Below are 21,845 nucleotides of genomic sequence, written 5' to 3' on the forward strand. Positions count from 1 at the left end.
ATGGAGTAAAATGCAATGCAAGAAGAATTAAGGAATGGGTTATTTAACTTTTATCACAGTTAGGCTAGCATAAATGACCGAATTTCATACTGTGGCAAAAAAAAACAATACGGAGAAGCCTAGGTATGCATTTGAAGAAGTTCTTCTGTGCAGTCTGGGACATCAGCAAAGGAGAAACACTATTGTGTTTGTCAGAAGAATTAAAATTTGAACTGGGATACTGATGGATGATACCAGTTGGGTGATATTCAGTATTTCATCGTTTGCTTTTGATTGCTATTTTGGCCAAAGGGCCTGATTGCTGGAGAAGACTGAAGGCAATGGGAGCGGTGCTGGGTAGCATTGTGAACCTGATCACGTTGTGAAGCACGGAGACTTCTCTTCCCTTCTGTGAATAAATCTGTGCACGATTTATTCGGTTACGTGTGTTTTCAGCCTACCAAAATGCAAACCTTTATAAATAGGCTATAAATAGGCTCATCGCTCTTCCTGACACACCCAGGGGTTTTGTTTTGCCTTTTTAATGGGTCAGTATTTTTTTTTTTGTTCCGCTTCTGGGGAAGGTGTCTGAGGGAGTTAGAGTCATTGATAGCCGAATGCCCCGATGCTTGCAGAGTGCATGACTTGGTGCTTAACCTGTGTTAGGAGGAAGCCCGGAGCAGAAGAGAGATGACCAAGAGCAACAATGTCTGTTCTGGCACTGCCCGGAGCTCTTTGTGATCTTGGGCAAGTTACTGAACCTCGTAAACACAGATTTGGGCTTGTTTTAGAGATGATAACCACTTATCTCCAGTGAGTGCCAGAAAGCTTAGCTCACTTCTGCTGATGTTCTGGGAAGAAGGGCTGTTGAAGTTCAGACACTAGTCTAGGCGAAGGAAGCTACGGTCTTTGATGTGGAGAGAAGCGTTGCCCCACTGACGGTTCCTTCAGAAGGTCGTGTACTGGGGACATGTTTGCTTACATCGTTCCTGTGCTGGTTTCAAAGCAGGGGGGCAGAGACCTCTTGAGCAATCTGTTTAGTATTGGCCGCGCTTGTTACTTACTGGCTCCTCTTTCGTTTGAACTGTTTGCCAAAAGTCAGAACCTGTCCCAGACTCTTTTCCCTCCCCAAGTCTGACATCTTCTCAGATGTAGGGAAGGAGAACATCAAAGCGTTGCGAGCGGTTGCCCTTTCGAAGAACATTCCCCAGGGTTTAGCAGGATGCTTGTTTGATCCTGTTAGATGAAAATGGATCATCAGCTCTGTCACCTCCCTTTCAAGACTGTATTAGATATCTGGGGGAATTTCAAGAGAACCGTTGCTGGCTGCAGATCAGGACATGGTCTTTTTGTCACCTCCTGTTGCCCCCTTGGGGCTGGTGTTTCACAAATGCTCCATCCCAGGGAAATTTTTGTGTGCATCCATGATGTACTGGTTGAAGGAGACCATGTGTCTTGACTGAGATTTCTCTAGTTGTTGTCATGATGGAGCTTTTGCTGTCCCACAGAAGAGTTGTTTGGCTTCATGACAGGGAAGTGACTGTCCCAAAGTGTTTTTCTGTAGCTGCTCACAGGCCGTGTTTGCCTTCGGCTTCAACCCTGAAAGTCCACTGGCTTTCTGGCAGGGTACAGTATTCTAGGTTATTTTGCAGATGGAATTCTTATGGGAATAGACAGAAAATAGTTTAAAAAACATGAAGTAAAATAAAAGGTTTAGCTTTTCTCATGCAATTAAAGAGTCTCTTATTATGATTATTTTTTTTTTAACTCCGCATTCTAGCAAACTTCCACTGCTTTGCATTAGGGAGAGCCAAGTTCGGAGTACTTGCATCAGCTCCCACAGGATAGCATGGCCTTCTTTACAGCCTGCATGTAACTCACTGCTTTTGTGGAGGCTATAAACAAAAGTAATAACTCTTATCTGCTCCTTATTCTGATGTCCTTAGGAAGATGTGCAAAGCAAGAAGTTGTAGGGGGAGCGATGTACAGTTCTGAACTGCACTAAAGGCAAGTTTCCCCCCAAAGTTGTACCGGCCCCCCACTCCTCCCTTGAACATTTGAGGCTTCTACTGTGAGGATGAGTGGAGTTTGTGAATGGGTTTCATCTGGGCTGCTGAGTTCCCTGCCCGTCCTATTGACTGGTGATGTATTAGAACACACGTGCAATATTTTTAAGAACAGAAATAGGTCTTCCTACCCTTATTCTTTTTTACAACATCAATGCTAGTAAATATATTCCTTCAGCTTTCACATCATCCTTTTGCTAATAGATGCCCGGTGCTGGAAAGAAAAAGTTTTCTCACCTTTCAGCTTCAGAGCCTCCGGGTTGTATTGAGTTGTTGCAGCAACATCCATGTGTGTTTTCCTTCCCTTCTGCACTTGTCTTTGATACCTTTCCAGCTGCATTTGCTCTCCTTAGGAAGCCGCGCAGCCCCGTCTCTGACAATTTTGGTGCTACCCACAGTGTCCTAATAGCAGTTGTGACCTTTCAATTAACTTCAGGATCGCTTCTTTCAACAGACAAAACCTGTATAGATGCCAAAAGCCTCAGAACAGATTTGGAAGGTTGGCTGAAAGACCATGAAGATTAAGGACATATTTTTCCTTTTGTCAGGGAAATCAACAGCAATGAGCCTCGATACAAGAAGGAAACTTTCCCACTGACCACAAATAGGGGCTTAAATTCAATTTTCAAGCCTTTAAAAATAAATCGTCATTTTGTATTTAATTAAGCAGAGTTTCATGAATGTAGTAGTATGCTGAGGTCATGGGCAAAAAGAAGCTTTTCCAGTAATTAGTGCAGGGTCCATGCTGTTCTGGCAAAAACAGCCATGACGTCAGTCTGAGACTGGAACAAAAACTGTGCCGTACGGTGAACTTGAAACACAAACCTTATTATTGAAGGGGCATGCCGGACAATTACAAGTGCTGGTTGTGTTGGATACATGTTATATTTTTCCTTTTAAAATTGCAAAAAGGTGTTGTGGGTTTTGTTGATTTTTATTTTTTTTTTTTTTTATAGTTTCTGAGTCAATGAAACTGCTGCTATGCCAGGGAGTCCTTTCTCCTGTTTCCTCTGCCCTAAATAAATAAATAAATTTAAAGTTATTAAACTCCCGCCCTTCTTGTTTTGTAAATATGGAAAGTGGCCACTTCCATGTTTTTATTTAGCAGAAGCAGCTTGGTTTTACTTTTGTCTTGTGAACCCAAATGCAAAGGGCAGGTGCAGCAGCGAGCCTGAGATCCAAGGGCACGCACAGGGCATGCCTGGGCAGGTCGTGCTCTCCTAGCCATTTAGGTCTTTCTTTTAGGTGAAATTGCAGTGTTTTCAGTACAAGCCAAGTGTTGTGACAGCATTTGGAGTACGTGGTTTTGCGGCACTCCGATTCTAGTTTCTGGGGAGTTGCTGGAGTCCTGCAGAGCTGGAAAAGAAAACTTTGACCGTGTAATCTGGCTTTTGGTATGTTGGCAAAATCTTCAATTACTTAACTCTCTTGAGTTTACTTGTCGCTGATCAAAAATAGCCTGGTCCGATAAGGCTTATATTACTTGGTTTATATTTTGACAGGGAAAAGTTACACATCTTTTCCTTTTAAAGTCTAAAGGAAATAGTGATGATAGGTATGAACTCCCAAGAGAGTGTTTAATTTAGAGTTGTGATCCTCAATAACTTGCTTTTACCTGATTTAATGTAAAGGCTATGTGTGTCAAAGGAGTTGCTCTGTTGTGTTTCTTCAGCGCATGCAATTGTTCTTTTTCACCATTTCCCTTGGTTTTATTTTGCAGGCCATGACTGCTGTGAGACAGTGAAGGTGGCACTTTGTGCCTCTAGAGAAGGTCATCCTGTTCTGATTGTGGCAGAAGAGAGTTTCCAGTTTGTCCAGGATGAAGCCTATGACGCTGCCCAGTTTCTGGCCACCTGCGCCGGCAACCAGCAGGCACTAAATTTCACTCGGTTCTTGGACCGCTCGAGACCACCCGCTGCCGACGTGGACTTTTTGGATGAAAAAGTGGCTTTGGCATTTCGACACCTGAAACTGCCACCAGAATGGAACGTGCTGGGAGCGGACCAGTCCCTGACCGGTGAGGACCTCTAGGGCATGTGTGAGACTCATGGGTGAGAGGTAAAAAGCCAGGGAGAAAGGTTTTCCAAAGCAGAAGGGTTCCCAAAACTCCACATGTCTTTCAAAAGGTGTGTTGGCCTCTGTGCTCAGAGGTGGGATGGGATAAGCACCAGCATGCCCCTACTACATCTCCATCCTATGCTTTGCACTTCAGCTGCCTTAAAACATAAAAAGCACTGATGTTTTTGCTGCGTCTTCTTTTATGAAATAGAACAAGCTGTTGAAATGGTCGGTGTTTTAAAACACACCCTGAAGGGTTGGGGTTTTGTGTGTATGCAGTGTTATGTGTATCAGCATCACACTTCTGAGATTTCCTGAAAGAAACCAGTCTGTGTGTAGAAAGTCTGATGCTCCTGCAAATATTACTCTTGTGCCACGAACTCGGCACTTTTGGTAAAAGTTGGTTTCACAGCACATGTGCAAAGTGACAATAATGTGTAAAATATATCTAATTTTTCTTGGAGAAGTTGGGGATCTGCCCCTGAGGATTTGTATCACATCCCTGGTTGGATACTAGCTGGGCGAACACAAGCGCTCCCCAAAATAAGCCTTGGACAATTTGGCATATGAAATGCGAAGGTGGGAGAGCCTGACTAATGGTAGCCCTTAACCATAGCGGAGAGGGCTGCCGAGAGCTTATAAATAAACCCCAACGCTGGCCCAAAGTCTCTGGCGACTGCCGGAGCAGAGGTGCCCAGGTGTTCGGGATGCTGTGGCACATCCGTGTCCTTGGAGTTCTGCTTTTTTTTTTTTTTTTTTGTCACAGAGGAGCTTAAGGAAGCGCATTGATGCACCGGGGGGGCTAGTTCCAGTGTGTACAAATTCTTACTGTAAATTATCAGGGTATTCTGGCAAATAGTTGCACTTGAGGAATGTGGCTGTGAGGTATCTGTTATCTTTTATAGGGTACAATGACATAAACACATGAAGAGGAAGGGGACGTGGCTTGCTCAGCGCGGCAGGCTCAGTTCTGCTCGCAGCGCCAGGGTTTTCTACAGGAGGTTTTCTTCTCTTTTCTGCTTTATTTTTCACTGACTTGCTGACTGCTTTTGGAAACCTGAATACGCAGGCAGTCAATTGGAGCAGTGTTAGCAGACGTTAAAAGATTTGATCATATTTAATGGTTTCTGGATAGAAATTCAGATGCTGACACATGTTTACAAGGAGATAAACACTTGGTGTTTTTTTCCTCTATGTGGAAGACACTGATGTTTCTTTCTGCATTTAAAAAAGTTATGATAATGCTGCCGTTTCTAGTTTAAGTCAAAGGGATCTTAAGTTAGTGAAAACTTTGATTGAAGCTCTGAATTGTCGCTGATTTTGCAGGAAGGCTGAGATCCGGTTTCTCTTTTTGACTTTGATTATTCTTTGGAAAATCAGCACTTAGGGAAATGGGGCAGTGGGATTTACATTGATCTGCTCAGCATGCGCTTGTGGGCCTGGAAGTCGTGATGGTGTGGGGCTCTGAATGCTAATGGACCTGTAGAGCATCCATTGCATCCACAGTGAGAAGGGGCAGCTCTGCAGTGCTGGGCATTTTGGCATCTCGTGAGGTTTTTGTAGAAAAACGTGTTAAGTGAATAAATATAATGGCACTAAACACAACTTTCATCCAAGAACATTGGTGCTATCAAATATATTTCCTTGCAGGAAGTCCTTTCATAATTAACTGAAAAAGGGCAGTTTATTGATGTCTTGGTCTTTCATCTTCTGATCAGCTTATTTGCTAGAGGCAGATTTATCTGGTAATTTTTTGCAGTGAGCTAATTATACATAGGGAATTTGGGGGAACTTTTGTGATTGTGGTGGGAAGGATTTGCATGTGTAAGCATCCTTTTGGTCATGGAACTCTGTTTTTCTAGAGCAAGATGGAAGAGATGTCTCTGATTTAGGATGGAGCAGTAGATTAGAAAAACCTCTGGGGTAAAAAGTTGCACTCCCCTGCTGGTGGTTGTGGGTTGATTTGTGTGGGGGAGAGAGAAAAGCACAGCAAAGATTGAAGCTGTGGGAGCATGTGGACAATTACATGTGTTCTGGCCAGTGCCCCTCCAGTGGGACACCCCGTCCCGCGCTGCGTCACTACCTATGAACAGCTATTCCAATTCATATTTCACATTTCGCTAAATGTCAGCCCCAGATACTTCAAATAACCTTCTTGAAGGAGAAAATACTATAGAAATGAGAACAAAAGAAAATGTCAGAGCCCGTCTTGAAAGATTTTTTTAGCGCTGCCTCTAAGCTGGCATGTCTCTATGGGCTCTTGTGGGTTGGAAACAAAACGCTGCTGTTTAGCAAAACCTCTGAAGGCAGGAGCGAGCCGGGAACCCCAGCCAGCTCCCCGAGTGCCGCAGCTTGATGGGGAACTGCTGTTCAGAGATGGCTGTTGCTGTCAAGCGTGTTTAAAAGTTGATTTTTCTAAGGGCTGAAGTCGGAGTCTAGCTTGTACAAAACCAGTTAGGAAGTAATGGCCTTTCTGCAGGCAGAAGCTGGGTAGAAGATCCACCACCAAGCACAACTTTGTGCTGATTTTTGGCGAGGGGATGGCTCTGTGTGGAGGCTTCTCCTTGCTTTTGCCTGCACCCAACCCTGACCAGTCTTTGAGCAGAGGGCAGGGAGTTCATTGCCGTCACACCCCCCAGAGAGCAGAGAAGCTGCGAAAAGTAACAGCCAGCTCCGTCTGCTGAGGCTGTTTAACTCACCATCTGTGTCAGTAGGTTTGTGCAGTGCAAAGTGAACGGTTAAGGTCCACACACTGAGGAGGAGGAGGAGGAACATAACAGCCCATATACCCCCAGGTGCCAGCAGACTGGTGGTCACATCATTAAAATGATCTTCAGTGGTTTGCATTCATCCATTTATTCATAGAATGGTTAGAGTTGGAAGGGACTGTAAAGATCATCTAGTTCCAGCCCCCTGCCCTGGGCAGGGACACCAGCATCCTCCACCTCTTTTCTAACACATTAGTAGGTTTGACTATTTAGCATGGAAAAGTGCGGGATTACTGTGGACAAAGCTATTTGAGAGTCATCTTCTTGCCTATGTTTTGGTTACCAAACCAAGATCTTCATTCTTTAAGAGTTTCCCATTGCTGAAGATTAAAGGTGTGGTACCGTCATATAGTCAAATTGCTAAGAGCGTGTCCTTTCAGCTGTGGGTTAGAAATACCTCCAAAATTATTTAAAACTGCTGGAGGACATTTGCAAACATTCCAGTGTTCTTTTTTTTTTTTAATTTATTTGTATATAACCTACTCAAGTTAGCTGTTGCCATTCGACAAGAGAAGTTTGTTCAGCTTCAGTAATCCTGGAAATCTTAATCTCTTACACACGAGGTTGTCTTTACATTTATTCCTCTGTTATCTCTTTAGACATCATTTTCATTAAAACAAATAGAAAATAAAATGAACATTTCTTCCTGTATTTTCATCAGGGCATTTTCAAAACCCCACTATGTTCATTTGCAGTATTCTTATTAGCTTTTTTTTTTTAATATTGTTCTGGAACAGCAAAAGGCTTTATTACTTAAAAAGAAACTGTCCCAAAATTAAATGCACTAAGCAGCATTGGTTAATCTAATCCTTACAGTAATATTATTGTAGGTATTTGGTTAACTTTGCTCGAACCCAAATATTTACTGATTTATATTACTCTGGTACAGTGTAAAAGACTAAATATGTTAGTGATGACAAGTCCTTAGTTCTTCACCCAAAATCCATTGGAAAAAAAGTGGATTTGTTTGGACCTCAGGAAGCTTTGAATGAACCCTTTGTGCCAAATTGAACACCAGACTATTTTTTTGTAGGATTAGGGCTTTGATGGCGAGCTTTTTGTTCAGCAGCCAGCAGTGTGGAGCGTGGTACCCAGCCTGGTCTTACCACTGACAGTAACGCTCAGGTGATGGAGAGCAGTGGCTGCGCATCATGAATCCTTGACAGGAAAAGCGAGTTCAGAAAACAGAATCCTCTCTCTGGAAGTATTTATCAGTGGTCTCATTTTCCAGCTTTTCCTGCTTGCTTTCCTGTGGAAAGATGATACTCTTGTCCAAATTTCTTAATTCTTTGACCTTCTGATTTGATCCTGATTTGACTTTAATAAGTTGTCTAGGTAACAATTTCTTTATGGAATTTTTTCCCCTTTAATACATATATATATGTATACACACATAAAAGCTGTTCTCTCAAGCTTTTCCTCATGACACCTACTCTCAAAAAGTATACTTAGGTTTCAGGGTGTATCGATCAACATTATATTCCTGTGGAGAAGTAGCACGGTTGACCAACACCTGTGCAGCTGACTTGAAAGCAGAGAAGAAGGCACCTGTGGTGTGTCGGTCCTTTTTCCGGTAGCAGTGGCCATATTTTTGCTGTCTGGTTTCTTTTTAGGGTGTTGTGCATCTGACTTCTAAGTTGCCTTCCCGCTCTCCATCTCTTTTATTTTTCACATTCTCCCTGAACCCACCTGCTGTGTAGGAGGCTTGAGGTGCAGCCGCCTACTTGCTATTTGTAGAAGATCTCAGGGACCAAGTCTTAGCTTTCAATCCCTAGCTTAGAGAAAAGGACCCCAGAAAGACTTGCATTAAGTATCTTTTTACCCACAGATATAAAGTACGCTTATAGAGGTCCCAGGTAATGGGACGTGGGGAGACTAAAATGTCTTCCCGATCCCACTTGGTGCCATGCTAGCAGAACTGGGGATGGGAGCACCTAAGATTCCTGACTTCAGAGGTCCTTGGGCTCCGTCCTCTCTCACTGAGGCAGGCAGAAGATACTCAACCATTTGGTTAGATGAATGGATAGCAAAAGAAAGCCTGACATGTGCCGAGGCTGAAGGAGACAGAGGAAGCAGCACCGTGCATGGTGCCATGGTCCCGCTCAGCTGGCGCAGCAGCGTGTCCTTGTGCTGCAGGGGCAGGGAGAGGATTTGCATTGCAGGTAAAGACTGTGTGTGAACTCCCTTGGGCAAGTGTGTCCTGACCTTCTCCCTGCACGGCTGCAGTCCTCATGGCTTCTCTCCTGGGGCAGGACTGTGCTCTTCCCCCAGCCATACCCTGTCCCTCTGCAGCAGGCGATTCCCGGGTCTTGCTCTTAATTATCTGTCTATTTGTATGAACTTAAATGGCATCTGCAATTTCAGAATATCCATAATTAAGGATTACTCCTGTTACCATGGTATTCCAAACACAGCATTACTTTCAGGTGCCGTATAATCATGTCCATCTTAATTATTACAAGTGCACTGTAACTTTCTAAAGAACATAGTTGTTACGGCTGTCAAAATAGGGTTATTTACTGTTCTCAGTGGCATTTAAATGTGGTTGTTTAAATGGAACAGATTGTTACATTTTATATCTAGAAATCAAAATTTAATATGTATTCTGAGGATGCATGCAATGTAAATACAGGACTGTGATTTTCTATTTTAAATGACTGAAGGGAAAATAAGCTAACTAGGAAACCAGAACAGAATATTTGGAGGTATGAGTAATGATTATGGCTTGTTTATGTTGCAGAAAAAAAGCAGAAAAAAAAATTAGGGAGGATTCAAGGCTCAGGTATGGAAAGATTAGAGAGCTTAATCCTTAAGGTAACTATTAGTAGAGAACAGATCGCTTTCAAAATCTCTTTTATGTAATATTCTGACAAAACCTTTGAGGAAACATTTTGTTTTGCTTATTAAAAGTAAGCGTGAAATCCAGACCTATGGTTACCATTTCAGCAGCGTGAGCTTTCAGGAGCTGGTTACGGTTGGCAGAGGGTTGTGGTGGTCAACCGTGGAATGGAGCCATGCCGCTGGGAGCGTTAGGGGTAGCATTCCCTTTGAGCTGTGAGATAGTCAGCCACGATTACGAGCATATAACCAGGAGCCCATCTCATTAGATAAAACACTTAACAGCTCCTTAACTATAGAAACGCAGTTACTGACGTCTTGAATACGTACAGCTTCCCAGAAGTGCTGCGGAATACACATCTGCGTGCAGTAAGTACTGCTTGAGAAATGAAACCCGTGAGCTCACCAGGTGGGAGGTGGGTAGAGAGGGGAATGCTTCGCCCTGGTCTGAAATAGTCTGGATAGATTTGGGTTACGAGTTTAATAACTGTACACACAAAACCAGTAGGATCTCAGTGCGTAGTGCAATGTGAGTGTCACTGTGATTAGAGATGGTTAATTTGTTCTTTTTACAGCAAGGGAGAATATCTGAAGAGTGAAGATAAAAAAAAAGCACTTTATTTTAAAGAAAAAAGCAAAAAGCCTAGAAAAGGTTTCAGAAATAGTTATAACGAAATTTGATTATCAGGAGCTAACGTGTTTTTCCATGAGAGGATGTTAAAGATAAGCAGTTGGTGATGTTCTGCAGACATAAAGCTTCAGTCTGTTCATCTACTGCGCTCTTTTTATCGTTTCTCTTAGAACCTTTTCAGTGTAATAGTGACAGGTGTTCTTTTTGTAGGGTTTCATATCCTTTCCCAATCTGCTGCTCACCTTCCTCTCTGCCCTCTGATAAAGGACTGTGTAGTATAAATTGCCACGATCTTTTCAGTGCCAACAGTGCAAGGTTGTCTGTTCAGCTATAGTCCTCGATAAGATGTACAAAAATCTTTTCCGTACCTAAATTCTCTGCCACCCTCTGCGGTGGCAAATGGGCAGCAGAAAAGAATTTGTGTTCAGGCAGTGTCTGAGATGTGCTGCTCAGTACTCAGATGTACTCTCAGTCTGTGGCTGAGAAATCATTGGCATGAGAAAGTTTCTATTCCCTTTGATATTGGTGGGAACGGGGACATGAAGATCCTCTGGTGTGCTTTGAAAAATTTCTTGTTTATAAGATTAAAAAAGAATTGCTCACACATCTTTTTATTAACTGAACTCGTAACTCCAAACACAGTTTCTTTGCCTTGACCTTTCTTCAGCGCTGTTGTCTGCTGGAGCCTTCCTCGAGGACCTCAGCATCAAGTGATAGCTCATGTCTGGTTGTTGTTCCCTGTGTTTCTCCAGGATTGATCAGTGAGAACATTTCCAGCAGAAAACAAGATTTTGAGGCCAGTTTTGATGGTAGATTTCAAAACTGCTGAGTAGATAGGATTCTGGGTGAGAACCAAGTGAAGGTCACCATGAGAGGAAGACTAGCAAGAGATGCTAGCCAGTCCATGGCTGGCTGTTCCTTGTTAAGATGTCTCAGGGCACGGAGGATAAACTGAGCAGTTAGGTGTGGGTTACTCTATATAAAGAGCGATTTTTAAAAAGGAGCAGTATTTTTTTTTCTGTTATTTAATCAGGATTATAATGTAAGTTTTTACTTACAGAGCTGTTTGTGCGTTCTTGGTTGTGTCATACCCAAACTTTTTTTTTTTCCTTCAATGCTTATTTGTTTTGTGCTAATAGCACCTTAAACCTTAATCCTTTACCATTAGCAAAGTACGTTTGTCAGTCTTCTTTGGAAATTTTGTCCTTAGTTACCCGGATAAATTGTCTGTTCATGTGTTACAGCTGCAAAAAAAAAAAAAATTAAAAATCTAAAGTCTTGTGTTTTGCCAGCTGGATTAGAGCGCCCTGCCATTATGGGACAATAATCATAAGTTTCAACTCTTGCCTATTACTAGGAAACGAGAGAGGAACAAAACAACCTTAGCCTTTCCAGTATCGTGTGTCTTATATTTCCACAATTTCCTAATTACAAGAAAATTTTATTGCCATTCAGAGGGCAGCCATTTTAAGCCCAGGAGCTCATGCTTGATCTGTGGTAGTAGAAGGAGCTCTGGCTGTTGCAAGTTAAAGCTTTCATTATTCTTCCGTGCCTGGGGGTGCACATTTTGCACCATGACAAGACTTTGAAATCATTGACTGAATTTCCAACATTTTGTGCTACAAGCTTCATCCCTTCAAAGGTAGGAAGGCTGGTGGGATCTGTCTGTCTTCCTCCTCTCTCCATCCAGCAACACTCCCATACTTGATGCAGACCAGCTCTCATCTTGTTCTGAGCAACACCATACGCCATTAGATATTAGTAGTTAATCCAGCCCACAGATGGCACACGCCTTTTAACTGTAGCCATGGAAGTTTTGCACACTCCAGAACCTTCTAAAGCCATTCCCTGGGGCCCCTGCAGTTGTTGTATGTACAGTACTTTGTCTCTTTGCTGCCATCATCTGTGCCCATCTGTTAGGATGGCCTCATGCCAGTATATATTTTAGGCAGATCTTTCCAAATAGGCCTGGATAGTGTGTTTGTATGTTTAATATGCTCTGGATGGCAACACGCCATGTCTTCTTGTACAGATCTTCTGTGCACGTCGCTGTTGCTCAAAGGCATTGGGGCAGGGCCGCGTTCAGTTCAGTTCATTTGTAGACACCTCCATCCAAATGCTGGGACTACCGTGTCCACTATTTTGACGATAAAGAAGCATGTTTTAAAACAATGGAAAAAAGGTGGGATTTTCAGAAGTTGCAGTCATTTGAGCAGATTACATCAGCGGGGCATTTGGGACAGGTGGGAGGGGACATTTCATCGATGGAAATATGAGATAGAGAGGGGCACCCAGTTGGATCAGGGACAGGATGACAGGATGAGTAGCATCTTGCAAAACTTGCAATTGGTATGTGTGAACCACAAGTTGGTGAGTAGAAGATGCTTCTACCTGACTGTAAGGCTCTCATGTGAAGGAGGAGGAAGCATTTTGGTCCAGGGACCTACGCTTATGCTTTTCAGGTCTACACTGCTCAGTTTTGGTGCCGGTCTATCCATTTTAGTTAGGAAGATGATTTTTCCTTTCAACAAAGCAGCTAGAAGAGGAGATCTCATGTGAGAACAGATGTGGTGAGACCAGTGGAATGTATTCTTTATTTGGACGGCAGTCACTCGCTCGAACAGAAGTGCTTTTGTGCTTTCTACGTCTCAGTAGGAAGAGACTCGCACTGCTTTGTTTACACTAGCTGACTCTGCCAGTGTGTTAGTACAGGTAACGTAGGAGTATTGTCCAACTGCAAATTCATTGAGTGAAACCTTGGGCATCTGCTTTTACTCTGGGTAAGTCCCACATGTATCAACACTTTCTCCTTTTGGCACCCTCATCAGTAGCCTTTCCTTTACGTCTGTCTATATGGTGTGTTATTTCTCATTATTCTTTAAGTCCAAGACTGTGACAACCATGGATTAAGTACCTTGTTGCCCTGTTCATTTCTAAAGCATTACACTTCATAGCACTTAATACCAAAATCCTTGTTGTTACTCTCCCACAGGCTGAGAATTTGTCTCTGAGTGAGCCCAGCTATTCCCTTTTTCTCTGATCAGCTGGAATCTCCATTCAGACATGTTCATGTATTCAGGACGGCATGGTTTTGCTTTACAGTAATCAAGAGGAGGTTAGGGGGAAGGATTGGTTTGTAGCCCAGACACCTAATTTGGAGTCATTCGGAAGAGAGGTGGTGCCAGAAAGCATTCGGTTATTGAATACAGATTAGTTCTTCAGGAATTGATCCAAAATGTCGGGGAAAATTGTGTGTCAGTCAGGGGAGAACTCCCCATTTTTGCTTTGTTTTTGACGAAAGGTCTTAATGATGTCCCTTCAGAAAGCAAGCAAGCAAGAAAAACAGCAGCACTTTGAAGAAGTGATTTCTCTTGGGGCATATTTCTTCAGGAAAAAATACTTAATTAAATCCTAAAGCCGTTATGCACTTGCATTTTTAAACCTTCTGTATAGGTTTGGCTGGCAACCAAATTAATAACCCAATAAATCATTGCTGTGATATTAAAGGTATTATACCAAGGGTGCTCATTGGCATGATTTACCGAGACCCAGTTGGTGCTTTTTTGTTGTGTTGTTGCTGCCAGTCAATACTGAAATCCTTTGTTAATTAAAAAGAATGAATTTTTATTTCTGGTACTTTTTTTAACCCAAATGCTTTTGCCCTTCATAGAGAAGTAACAGGCTTTGATCTGCAAATACTGTATTTCAGCAGTGCATCTGGAGCTCATTTCTGGTTGAAGCCTTTCAGAGCATCGTTCTAGGGCTGCAGCTTTTAGAGTAGGGGGACATTTTTCTGAGATGAAAGCTTAGGCTCAAGGGTGACTTTTACTAAATTAGAAGGTCACGGTTATTAAACATAAAAAGCAGCAGTGGAGCTTGCTACTTTGTAAATGCTGCTGCTCAGAATGATAGAGCTACTGTATAAAGCTGCGAAAAGCTGGTCTGAGGCATAATCAAGACGGGAAAGCAAAATCTTCAATTTTTTGTCTACACAAGAGGTTAAATTGTTCTCTTTTGTAACTGCTTTAGTTTTGTGCTTCAAATGCAATTGATTTTTGCCATGCCTTGCAACAAATCAGCGTCCCATTAAATAACAAAACTTGTCCATTCCTAAAACCTGGTGCCGGATGCGTGAGGAGAAGACTTGGACATCCAGAAAAACCCACCTGACCATGCCAGGTTCTGTTTGGATGCACTGCAACTTGGTGGTTGCTGTGTCTGTTTATGAAATGGTGGGTTTTTCACATTGACTTCTGTGGTCAGTCTCACCCTGCGAGGTCCTGAGCACTTCCCATCCCACCGTAGCGTGTCCCTCACTTTAAAGTACTGGTCTCTCCTGGGTATTGGCAGCCAGCGTGTTTTTCCAGGTGCTGCAGGTTCCGTGGCTTTTGGGCTGGCAGCTCCATGCCAGCCGTTGTGTGTGGTGGGGCTGGGAGGTGGGGATATGGCATTCCCCTAACCCTCAGCCTACAAATTCCCATTTTGGTTTTTTTTTGTTTTTTTTTTTTTTTCTTTCTTCCCAGAGAACGTCCCTCGGGAAACACTGATGCATTTTGCGGTGAGGCTGGGTCTGCTGCGGCTGACGTGGTTTCTGCTCCAGCAGCCGGGTGGAAGAGGAGCTCTCAGCATCCACAACAACGAAGGGGCAACACCCGTGAGCTTGGCCTTGGAGAGGGGCTACCAGAAGCTGCACCAGCTTTTGACAGAGTAAGGATTATTTGATGGTTCCTCTGCTAGTTTTCCATTCTGTATCATGCTTGCCTTTGCTGTACGTTATCACTGAATCGTGTTTAAGAGCTATACTCTACCCTTAAAGGCACTTTTTGTGTAATTTTGCTTTTACCTTTCTTGCTAGCAACAGTGGGAGCAGGTCCTTAAGGTTTAGGGGAAATGCAATAATGTTGTTGCGTTCTCCTTTTCTGTTGCACAGTGTTCTCCTTCCAGCTGTCTCTTAAAGCCCAAAGTGAGTCACTGTAATATTGACTAATTAAGACAAACCTTATGCAAACACAAGTGAAAAAACTTTTCTTCAAACAAGCACAGCTGCCCAAAAGAGGGAAGCGAGTGGGCTTTGTGGTGGTGGTTGACTGTTGTGTTCTTACTTTGTAGATGTGGAGTGTTTTGTTTAAGTGAAATAATGGTAATTGTATTGAAAGAAGGCAGTATCTTGTAGACAATAGGTATCTTACCAGTATAGGTAAAAAAGTTTGGTAAGAATTAAAGCAATTATTTAGCAGCAGAAACTCTCTTGATTGGTCTGGAGAAGCAGACAGATCTTACAAACTTGTAGGAAGTAACTATTGGCATGAGCATATACTGCAGTGTTTTACAAGGAATTCTTCAGAGTATGACAAGTTATGTTTGAATAGCAAATGCTTGGAGATCTAGCTTTAAAAGCTGAGGCTAATAAAGACAAAGAGCTTAAATAAGTCCCGAGGGGTCCATTTGTAAAGGAGAAAAGATTTGGTCTGCATGTGTGTTATTCTGATGCCTGGTTCTCTTAAGCTTTGTTATTAACTTTGTTTTTCTCAATTGAGATTTCAGATACTAGGGGTTTATGTTGAGTGACCCGATGTCATGTTTAGGAGTCTGCTGTGTTGTCCACATTATCACGCGACATTTCTGTGTTAGAAATTGTAAATTATTCTTCTTTCTATAGTTGTTGGACGGACTGTTAGAAGGCAAAAAATATGATTTGTGTTAGCGGAGTGATTGCATTTAAGTTTCATCTTTAACAATTCAGCCAACCACATGCAAAGTCAGGGTGAAGGAGAAGGTGCAGGGTAGGACAGGAGCTATAGGTTGCCCAGAGAGGTGGTGGAGGCCCCGTCCCTGGAGACATTCAAGGCCAGACTTGATGAGGCTCTGAGCAACCTGATCTAGTTGAAGATGTCCCTGCTGACTGCAGGGGGGTTGGACTGGATGACCTTTAAAAGTCCCTTCCAACCCAACACATTCTATGATTCTATAGCCTTTTTGTCTGCCACACTTGGCTGGGATTAACACAGAGATGATGACAATATTACTTTTTTCTTCATCAAGTTCAACAGTCAGTTCAACACAACTCTCTTGCAGGCTATCTTGTACAATTGGAACGTACAAATTCATCCTGTAACTGTAGCAAAATTCTCCAAGGTGAGACTGACCATATTAACAGACTTTACAGACTGTAAAGAAGCTTAAGTTGGCCAAAACTTTATTATAGAAAGCCTAAATTGGCCAAAACTTGATTATAGAGCTCACAGCACATACTGCAATTTGAATATGAGTGGAGCTGGTAATTTAAAAAGAAATGGGAAGTAAACAAAGCTATTACAACAGCTATTCATGTATTTGGTGGAGTATTTCACAACCGATTCCAGTATTGGAATGGCAGTTCTCGCTGAGTGGAAAGAAAGAAGAGGGAGGACTTGGATTACCTGGCATTGTCCTGTGCCGTTGGCTTTAATGGATGCTGCTGGTGTAATCCAAGGGGTTTCTCTGATGACCTTTACAGTTCATCTTTGCAAATAAGGCACTAGCAAGACCAAGACACTATCCACTTCTGTAACGTTACCATCAAGATCCCCGGTCCTGTTCTTTCTAGTATATCCTTAAACTGTTCATTATGGTTAGTTTTCCTCTTGGGCTGCTGAGTGGAAATATAATGTATAAACATCTGAGAGCCATCCCACATATCCCGTGACTCTCAAACCCCTGCTGTCTCCATGAAGGCCTGCAAACAGAAATCTGTGGATGCTGGTAGTCACGGACTCCTTTTCTCAATGGGTGGGACGCTGGTGAAGCACCGCGGTACGAGCTTGGGGCTGGCCAGAGCGGTGGGAGCACGGTGTGATGTGGGGACCTCCATGGCCCTTCCCCATGGGAGGGTGATGGCTGCAAAACGGACACATCCTGATTTCCCAGCAGAGATTTTTGTTGTGCTTAGTGCTTTCTGCAATGCGATGGGATTGGGGCTTGAAAATCCCTATTGAGAGGAGAAATATTGAGTTTCAAAATACAGAAAAGCAGCCAAATTCCATGAAGAGAGTATATATCATTTATGTGCTGTCAAAACACAATGGATACTGTGCAACCTCTTTTCTGCGCTCTGCTTGTGCGCACGCTGAATAATCCATGCACAGAAATTTGGCATGCAACTCGTAGCACTCAGCAAAATACAGAGCAGCAACGCATGTTAGTGAGAACCCGTACAAAGGAGTCATTATTTTTACAAGTAATTAAACTGCACTGCGCCAAATAAATGAATGCAGTGTGTTTTGTGATGCATTATCCTTGGGGGGATTTTATTGTTCACTAGCTTGCTAATTCGTGGGACCCTGCATTTTACAATGATTCTCCCAGCCAGCACTGGGAAGGGGTGAAATTTTCCTGTAATTAGCATACAATCATTAAAAAGCGGACACAAAACCTTCTCCGTTGTTGCAGTTTTGCCAGGGTTCAGCTGCAAAGCAGCTTGATTCAGCTGCGGTGTAAATATTTTTCTCAAAAACTAATTGCACTGGTGACATTTTAAATTTCTGTTTATCAGATGAGCTTTCCCTTTTCAGCTGCTGCGGTTCTTCATGTACAAAAAAAACAGAAAGACGCTTCCAATTTAAATCTTACAGCCCTTGAAGTATTCCTTTCCATAGTCCTGAGCTTGTGCACTGGCTCTTGCATCCTCTGGCAGGAAAGGTGCATGGGCTGCTGTTTTTGGGACCAAACTGAGGAGCTGCGATAGAGCACACGTGGGATGGAGAGCAGGGTGCTGACAGCAGTGTTTATTCATTGGCTGTGTGTTGTTCCTGATGGTGCTTGTTTGATCTTCGAGAAACTGCACAGTAAAGCATTGTCCTGTGGTGCAAATGATATAGGACAGTCCATAAGGGCAGGAGTTTTTTAGGGGCGGGAAAAAAGGATTTTCTGTAGAAACATTCTTGTTTGCTTGCTGGCAGCTTGGTTAACAGTTTGTTGTTTTGGTTTTTTTTAATACAAATTTGAATACAAATTTTAAATACAAGTTAAACAAGTTAGCTTTACTTCCATGAAAAAGCTTTGGAAACTAGGCAGGTTGCACAGCCCTCTCTGACTTTCAATAATTCCTGAGTCTGGTAGGAGCAAATTCCAAAGCGAAGGGTCCTTGGTTGAAGCCCGTTGCTTCGCTGGGTAGAAACCGGGCGATGCTGACTGTGGGGCACTGGCAGCGCTGGGCTGCTCTGCTCGTTAGAGAAGGGCTGGCTCCGAAAAGTTTATTAAACAGGGAGTAATATGCTCCCGGTGAGTAACTTGGCCTCTGCAATAGGACAGCTGCAGTTTGCAGTAGTTGATGTTTTCAAATGCAGCTCGGTGCGGTGATACAATCTGCCTGCCAGCTCCATGTTCTTCAGTGCTCCCGAAGTCAGGCAAGGAAAATGGCTCCAAGAAATAGCGAGCGTGCAGGATTTCAGGGAAGTCGGAAGTGCAGTTTTGTAAAACATACAAACGCTGATTTTATTTCTGATTTCATTTCTGCGGAACAGAGTTCTGTCTGGTAACCCCAAAGTATTGTTTTTTTCCGTGAAGCCAAATGCTTGTAGTTCCTTCACAGCTGAGAGCGATTTATGTCCCCTGAAAAAGGGGGAGTAAGACAAAAGTAAAGCCCATAAGAAAAACTCCTGCATTTTTCCAGTCCTTACAAAGGAGAAGTGTCAGAGCTCTAACAGTCTCTGAGTTTTTCACTCTAATATTACTTTGGCCTTTGCTGGTTTCTCTGCCTGCTTACTGCTATAAAGCGCTTCTGCACAGCTCTGGGATTGCTCGCTCTTCGGATCTCCTGGTGACAGCCAGGTGGCTCAGTATGTGAAACTGTAAGTCAGTACAAGTCTGCATTTCCAAAATTAAACTGATTTAATTAACACACATGAGGAATAACTCACTGGTAGCAGGAGGGTTTTATGAACGTTTTGCAATCCGTGATTATCATTTGCTATTGTTCTGATTTTACGTAAGTAATTGGTGAAGTCTGTGCTGTAATCTCCATGGTGCCTCTCAAATGAGGGAGATTTTTCAGTAACTTTACTTTTATAATTGAATACACTTTTCTGCTTTTCTGAGCCAAAGCTGTGAGAGGATTTGCTTGGTACCTCATTTCTTTGCACCCCAGCTTAGCAAGTCCTTTAAGCATGTGTTTAATTTCAGAAACATCCAGTTCATGTTCAGCAGAGAGTTTAAGCGTGTTCTTAAAAATAAGCATTTCTTACAGTGACTTGCCAAATCGGACGGTATTTAAAGATGGACGTTTTTCATTGAATTTTGGTGTTAAGTTGTTCCATTAAATACAGTCTTTGCATAGGCACAGAGCTGTCTGTGGTGCAGATGCTTTCCAAAATCACTAGTTTCCTGGGGCTAAAAACATGGCCAACTGCTCCGACTTCAGTGCCAGATGGCGGCAGCTGTATGTAACCAGGGTGCTTGTACCCCTGAGAATGCACAGGCTGAACCCCCCTTTCCTCTGTGCACCCTTGCCGTTATCGCGAGCTGGGAACTGTGTGCAAGGCTCCGAGTCTCCCCTTGGTTACACCAGTTCTCCCAGTATTTTTATACAGGGAACACGAGCAGGATGCAGCGGGGGACATGCTGGTGGCCAGGAGGTTGTCACCACACTGGGCAGGTGATGCTACACGTATTTTTATTTCTGGCTAAGCAGAATCAACGGCTAAAGAGTTTGTTGAAGTAATGCTGATGTATTTCCCTCTATTCTTCCACCCTAAAACAAGCAACAGGTCCTTTCAGTTGCTATTCAGGGTGCCGGGCAGTAGGTTTAGGATATGGCTTGGAGAGGAGAACAGTTGACTTTGTGTCTCTATAAGCGCTGGCACAAATTTAACATTTAAAGGGGAATACAAAGACGTTATAGAAGGGCAGTGAAGGAGGACCTCATGAGAGATGCGTTTGTTAAGATGCCGTTTAGCTACAGAAGCGTGGCAGGAGCGGTGATCCAACGGGGTCTGGTTTTGTGGCTGTGTATTGCTGAACTTTAAGATTATTGTTTGGAACACCATTGTTTAATTGATTGATCATCGTGCTTAGGATGCTGAGGTGGTGTGGGTTTCTTCTGGCCACGGCAGAGGAGCAGACTGGGAGCAGAGGGACGGAGGAATCAGGTGTGATCATGATGGAGCAGGAAGAGTTTGTGTTTCTCTCTTTCCACCGACTCACCACGGCATGCTCCAGCTTTTACTGGTTTCCTAGTGTGTTCCCACATCCCTGTGAAGACATGTCTTTTCATTTTTTGGCTCCCTCCTCTCCTTTGTTTTGTATGTATCTACCTCTGAATACAGAAGACAGAGAAGTGGCTTTGTCTGTATGGTAGAAACAGCTTTTTACTGTCTCTGATATCCTGCTCAGAAATTGGAGGTCCTGGGAGATGATGTTCATGTAAACAGGCTTGTGAGGAGAAGAAGAAGAGATTTGGGAAGATGTGGTCAGATACGAGAAGAAAATTATTCCCCCTGCCCCGCCCCCAACAGCAATCTTGATCTGGAGGTGATCCCAAAAATTATAGGGGCCATAAGCCCCTATAATAAGCCTTGCATGATTGCTAAATGGTTATGATAGACCAGCTCCATTTCAGGATAAATTTAGAAAAGGCAGGTAAGTGATTTCTGAGAACTGCTGGGTTTTTGGCTTCAGGTGTGGGTCAGCTGGATACCTGGTTAGGATACTTGTATTTAGTCTCTGGAACAGATCTGCTAGAGGTAGTGACGTTCATGGTGGGGATTGTAGTTTGAACAGATTATTGTAGAAGAAGACTTTGTAAACTGCTGTGTCAGAGGCAGCCAAAGCAACAGCTTCATCTTTGGGTTGCGTTACGGAGTCTGTGGTCACGCTCACTTGCAGCACACGGAGATGTTCTGCAGAGACAAGTCTTCCTTCCATATCGCTTGTCCTGATCTAAGATGCCGGTTTTAGCAGTAAAGGAAACATTGCTTGATGAAGTAGTCTCCATGACTGTGCTTTTGTATTTAAAATGCAACAGATGGCATCTGGTTTTGCTCTGAGTGCATTTCATAAATGCACCTTAAATTTCTTTTGTTTACTGATGTGACTCCAAGTTGACGTGGAGTTTTGTGTTGGACCTACGGCTCCACATCCCGAGCAGGGTATCTTTCAGAGATAAATCTATGAAAATAAAACAAATGGAAAAGCACATTTAATAACAGACAGTTATTGTATGGAATGCACATTGTACTTTTTGGCAAATATAGTTGATGACAGTTTGTAGCTGCATTTTATTTTTTTAATATATAATTAACATTGGGGCCTAAGAAATGCTTGGGTTTAGGAGCACAAACCCTTTGTGGTAGGAAATACTGGACATCTTCTCGTAGGATATGTGCGTCTGCAAACCGCTGTTGAAGGACCAAGCCAGCTTTTTCTCTTCTATGATTTCCTACTGTATAATGTGTTGATCAATGGACTGAGAAGTTAGTATTAAGTATTTTGAATCCAGTTGCTAAATATTTAATCCGCTATTGAAGGGTA

At 43.0% G+C, this 21,845-nt stretch overlaps 1 protein-coding gene across 6 annotated transcripts in view; it reads left to right on the forward strand.

Moving 5' to 3' along the window:
- LOC128914471 (A-kinase anchor protein 13-like) overlaps positions 1-21,845 on the forward strand; it is a 115,523-nt gene that overhangs the window by 88,375 nt on the left and 5,303 nt on the right. For all 6 annotated transcript variants that reach the window (XM_054213453.1, XM_054213449.1, XM_054213455.1 and 3 more), the window contains 2 exons: positions 3,766-4,062; positions 14,864-15,047. In XM_054213453.1, the coding sequence (XP_054069428.1) occupies positions 3,766-4,062; positions 14,864-15,047 (481 nt within the window). The remainder of the gene's footprint in view (positions 1-3,765; positions 4,063-14,863; positions 15,048-21,845) is intronic.

The sequence above is a fragment of the Rissa tridactyla genome, chromosome 9 (genome assembly GCF_028500815.1).
Source record: "Rissa tridactyla isolate bRisTri1 chromosome 9, bRisTri1.patW.cur.20221130, whole genome shotgun sequence".
In the NCBI taxonomy this organism is placed as follows: domain Eukaryota; kingdom Metazoa; phylum Chordata; class Aves; order Charadriiformes; family Laridae; genus Rissa; species Rissa tridactyla.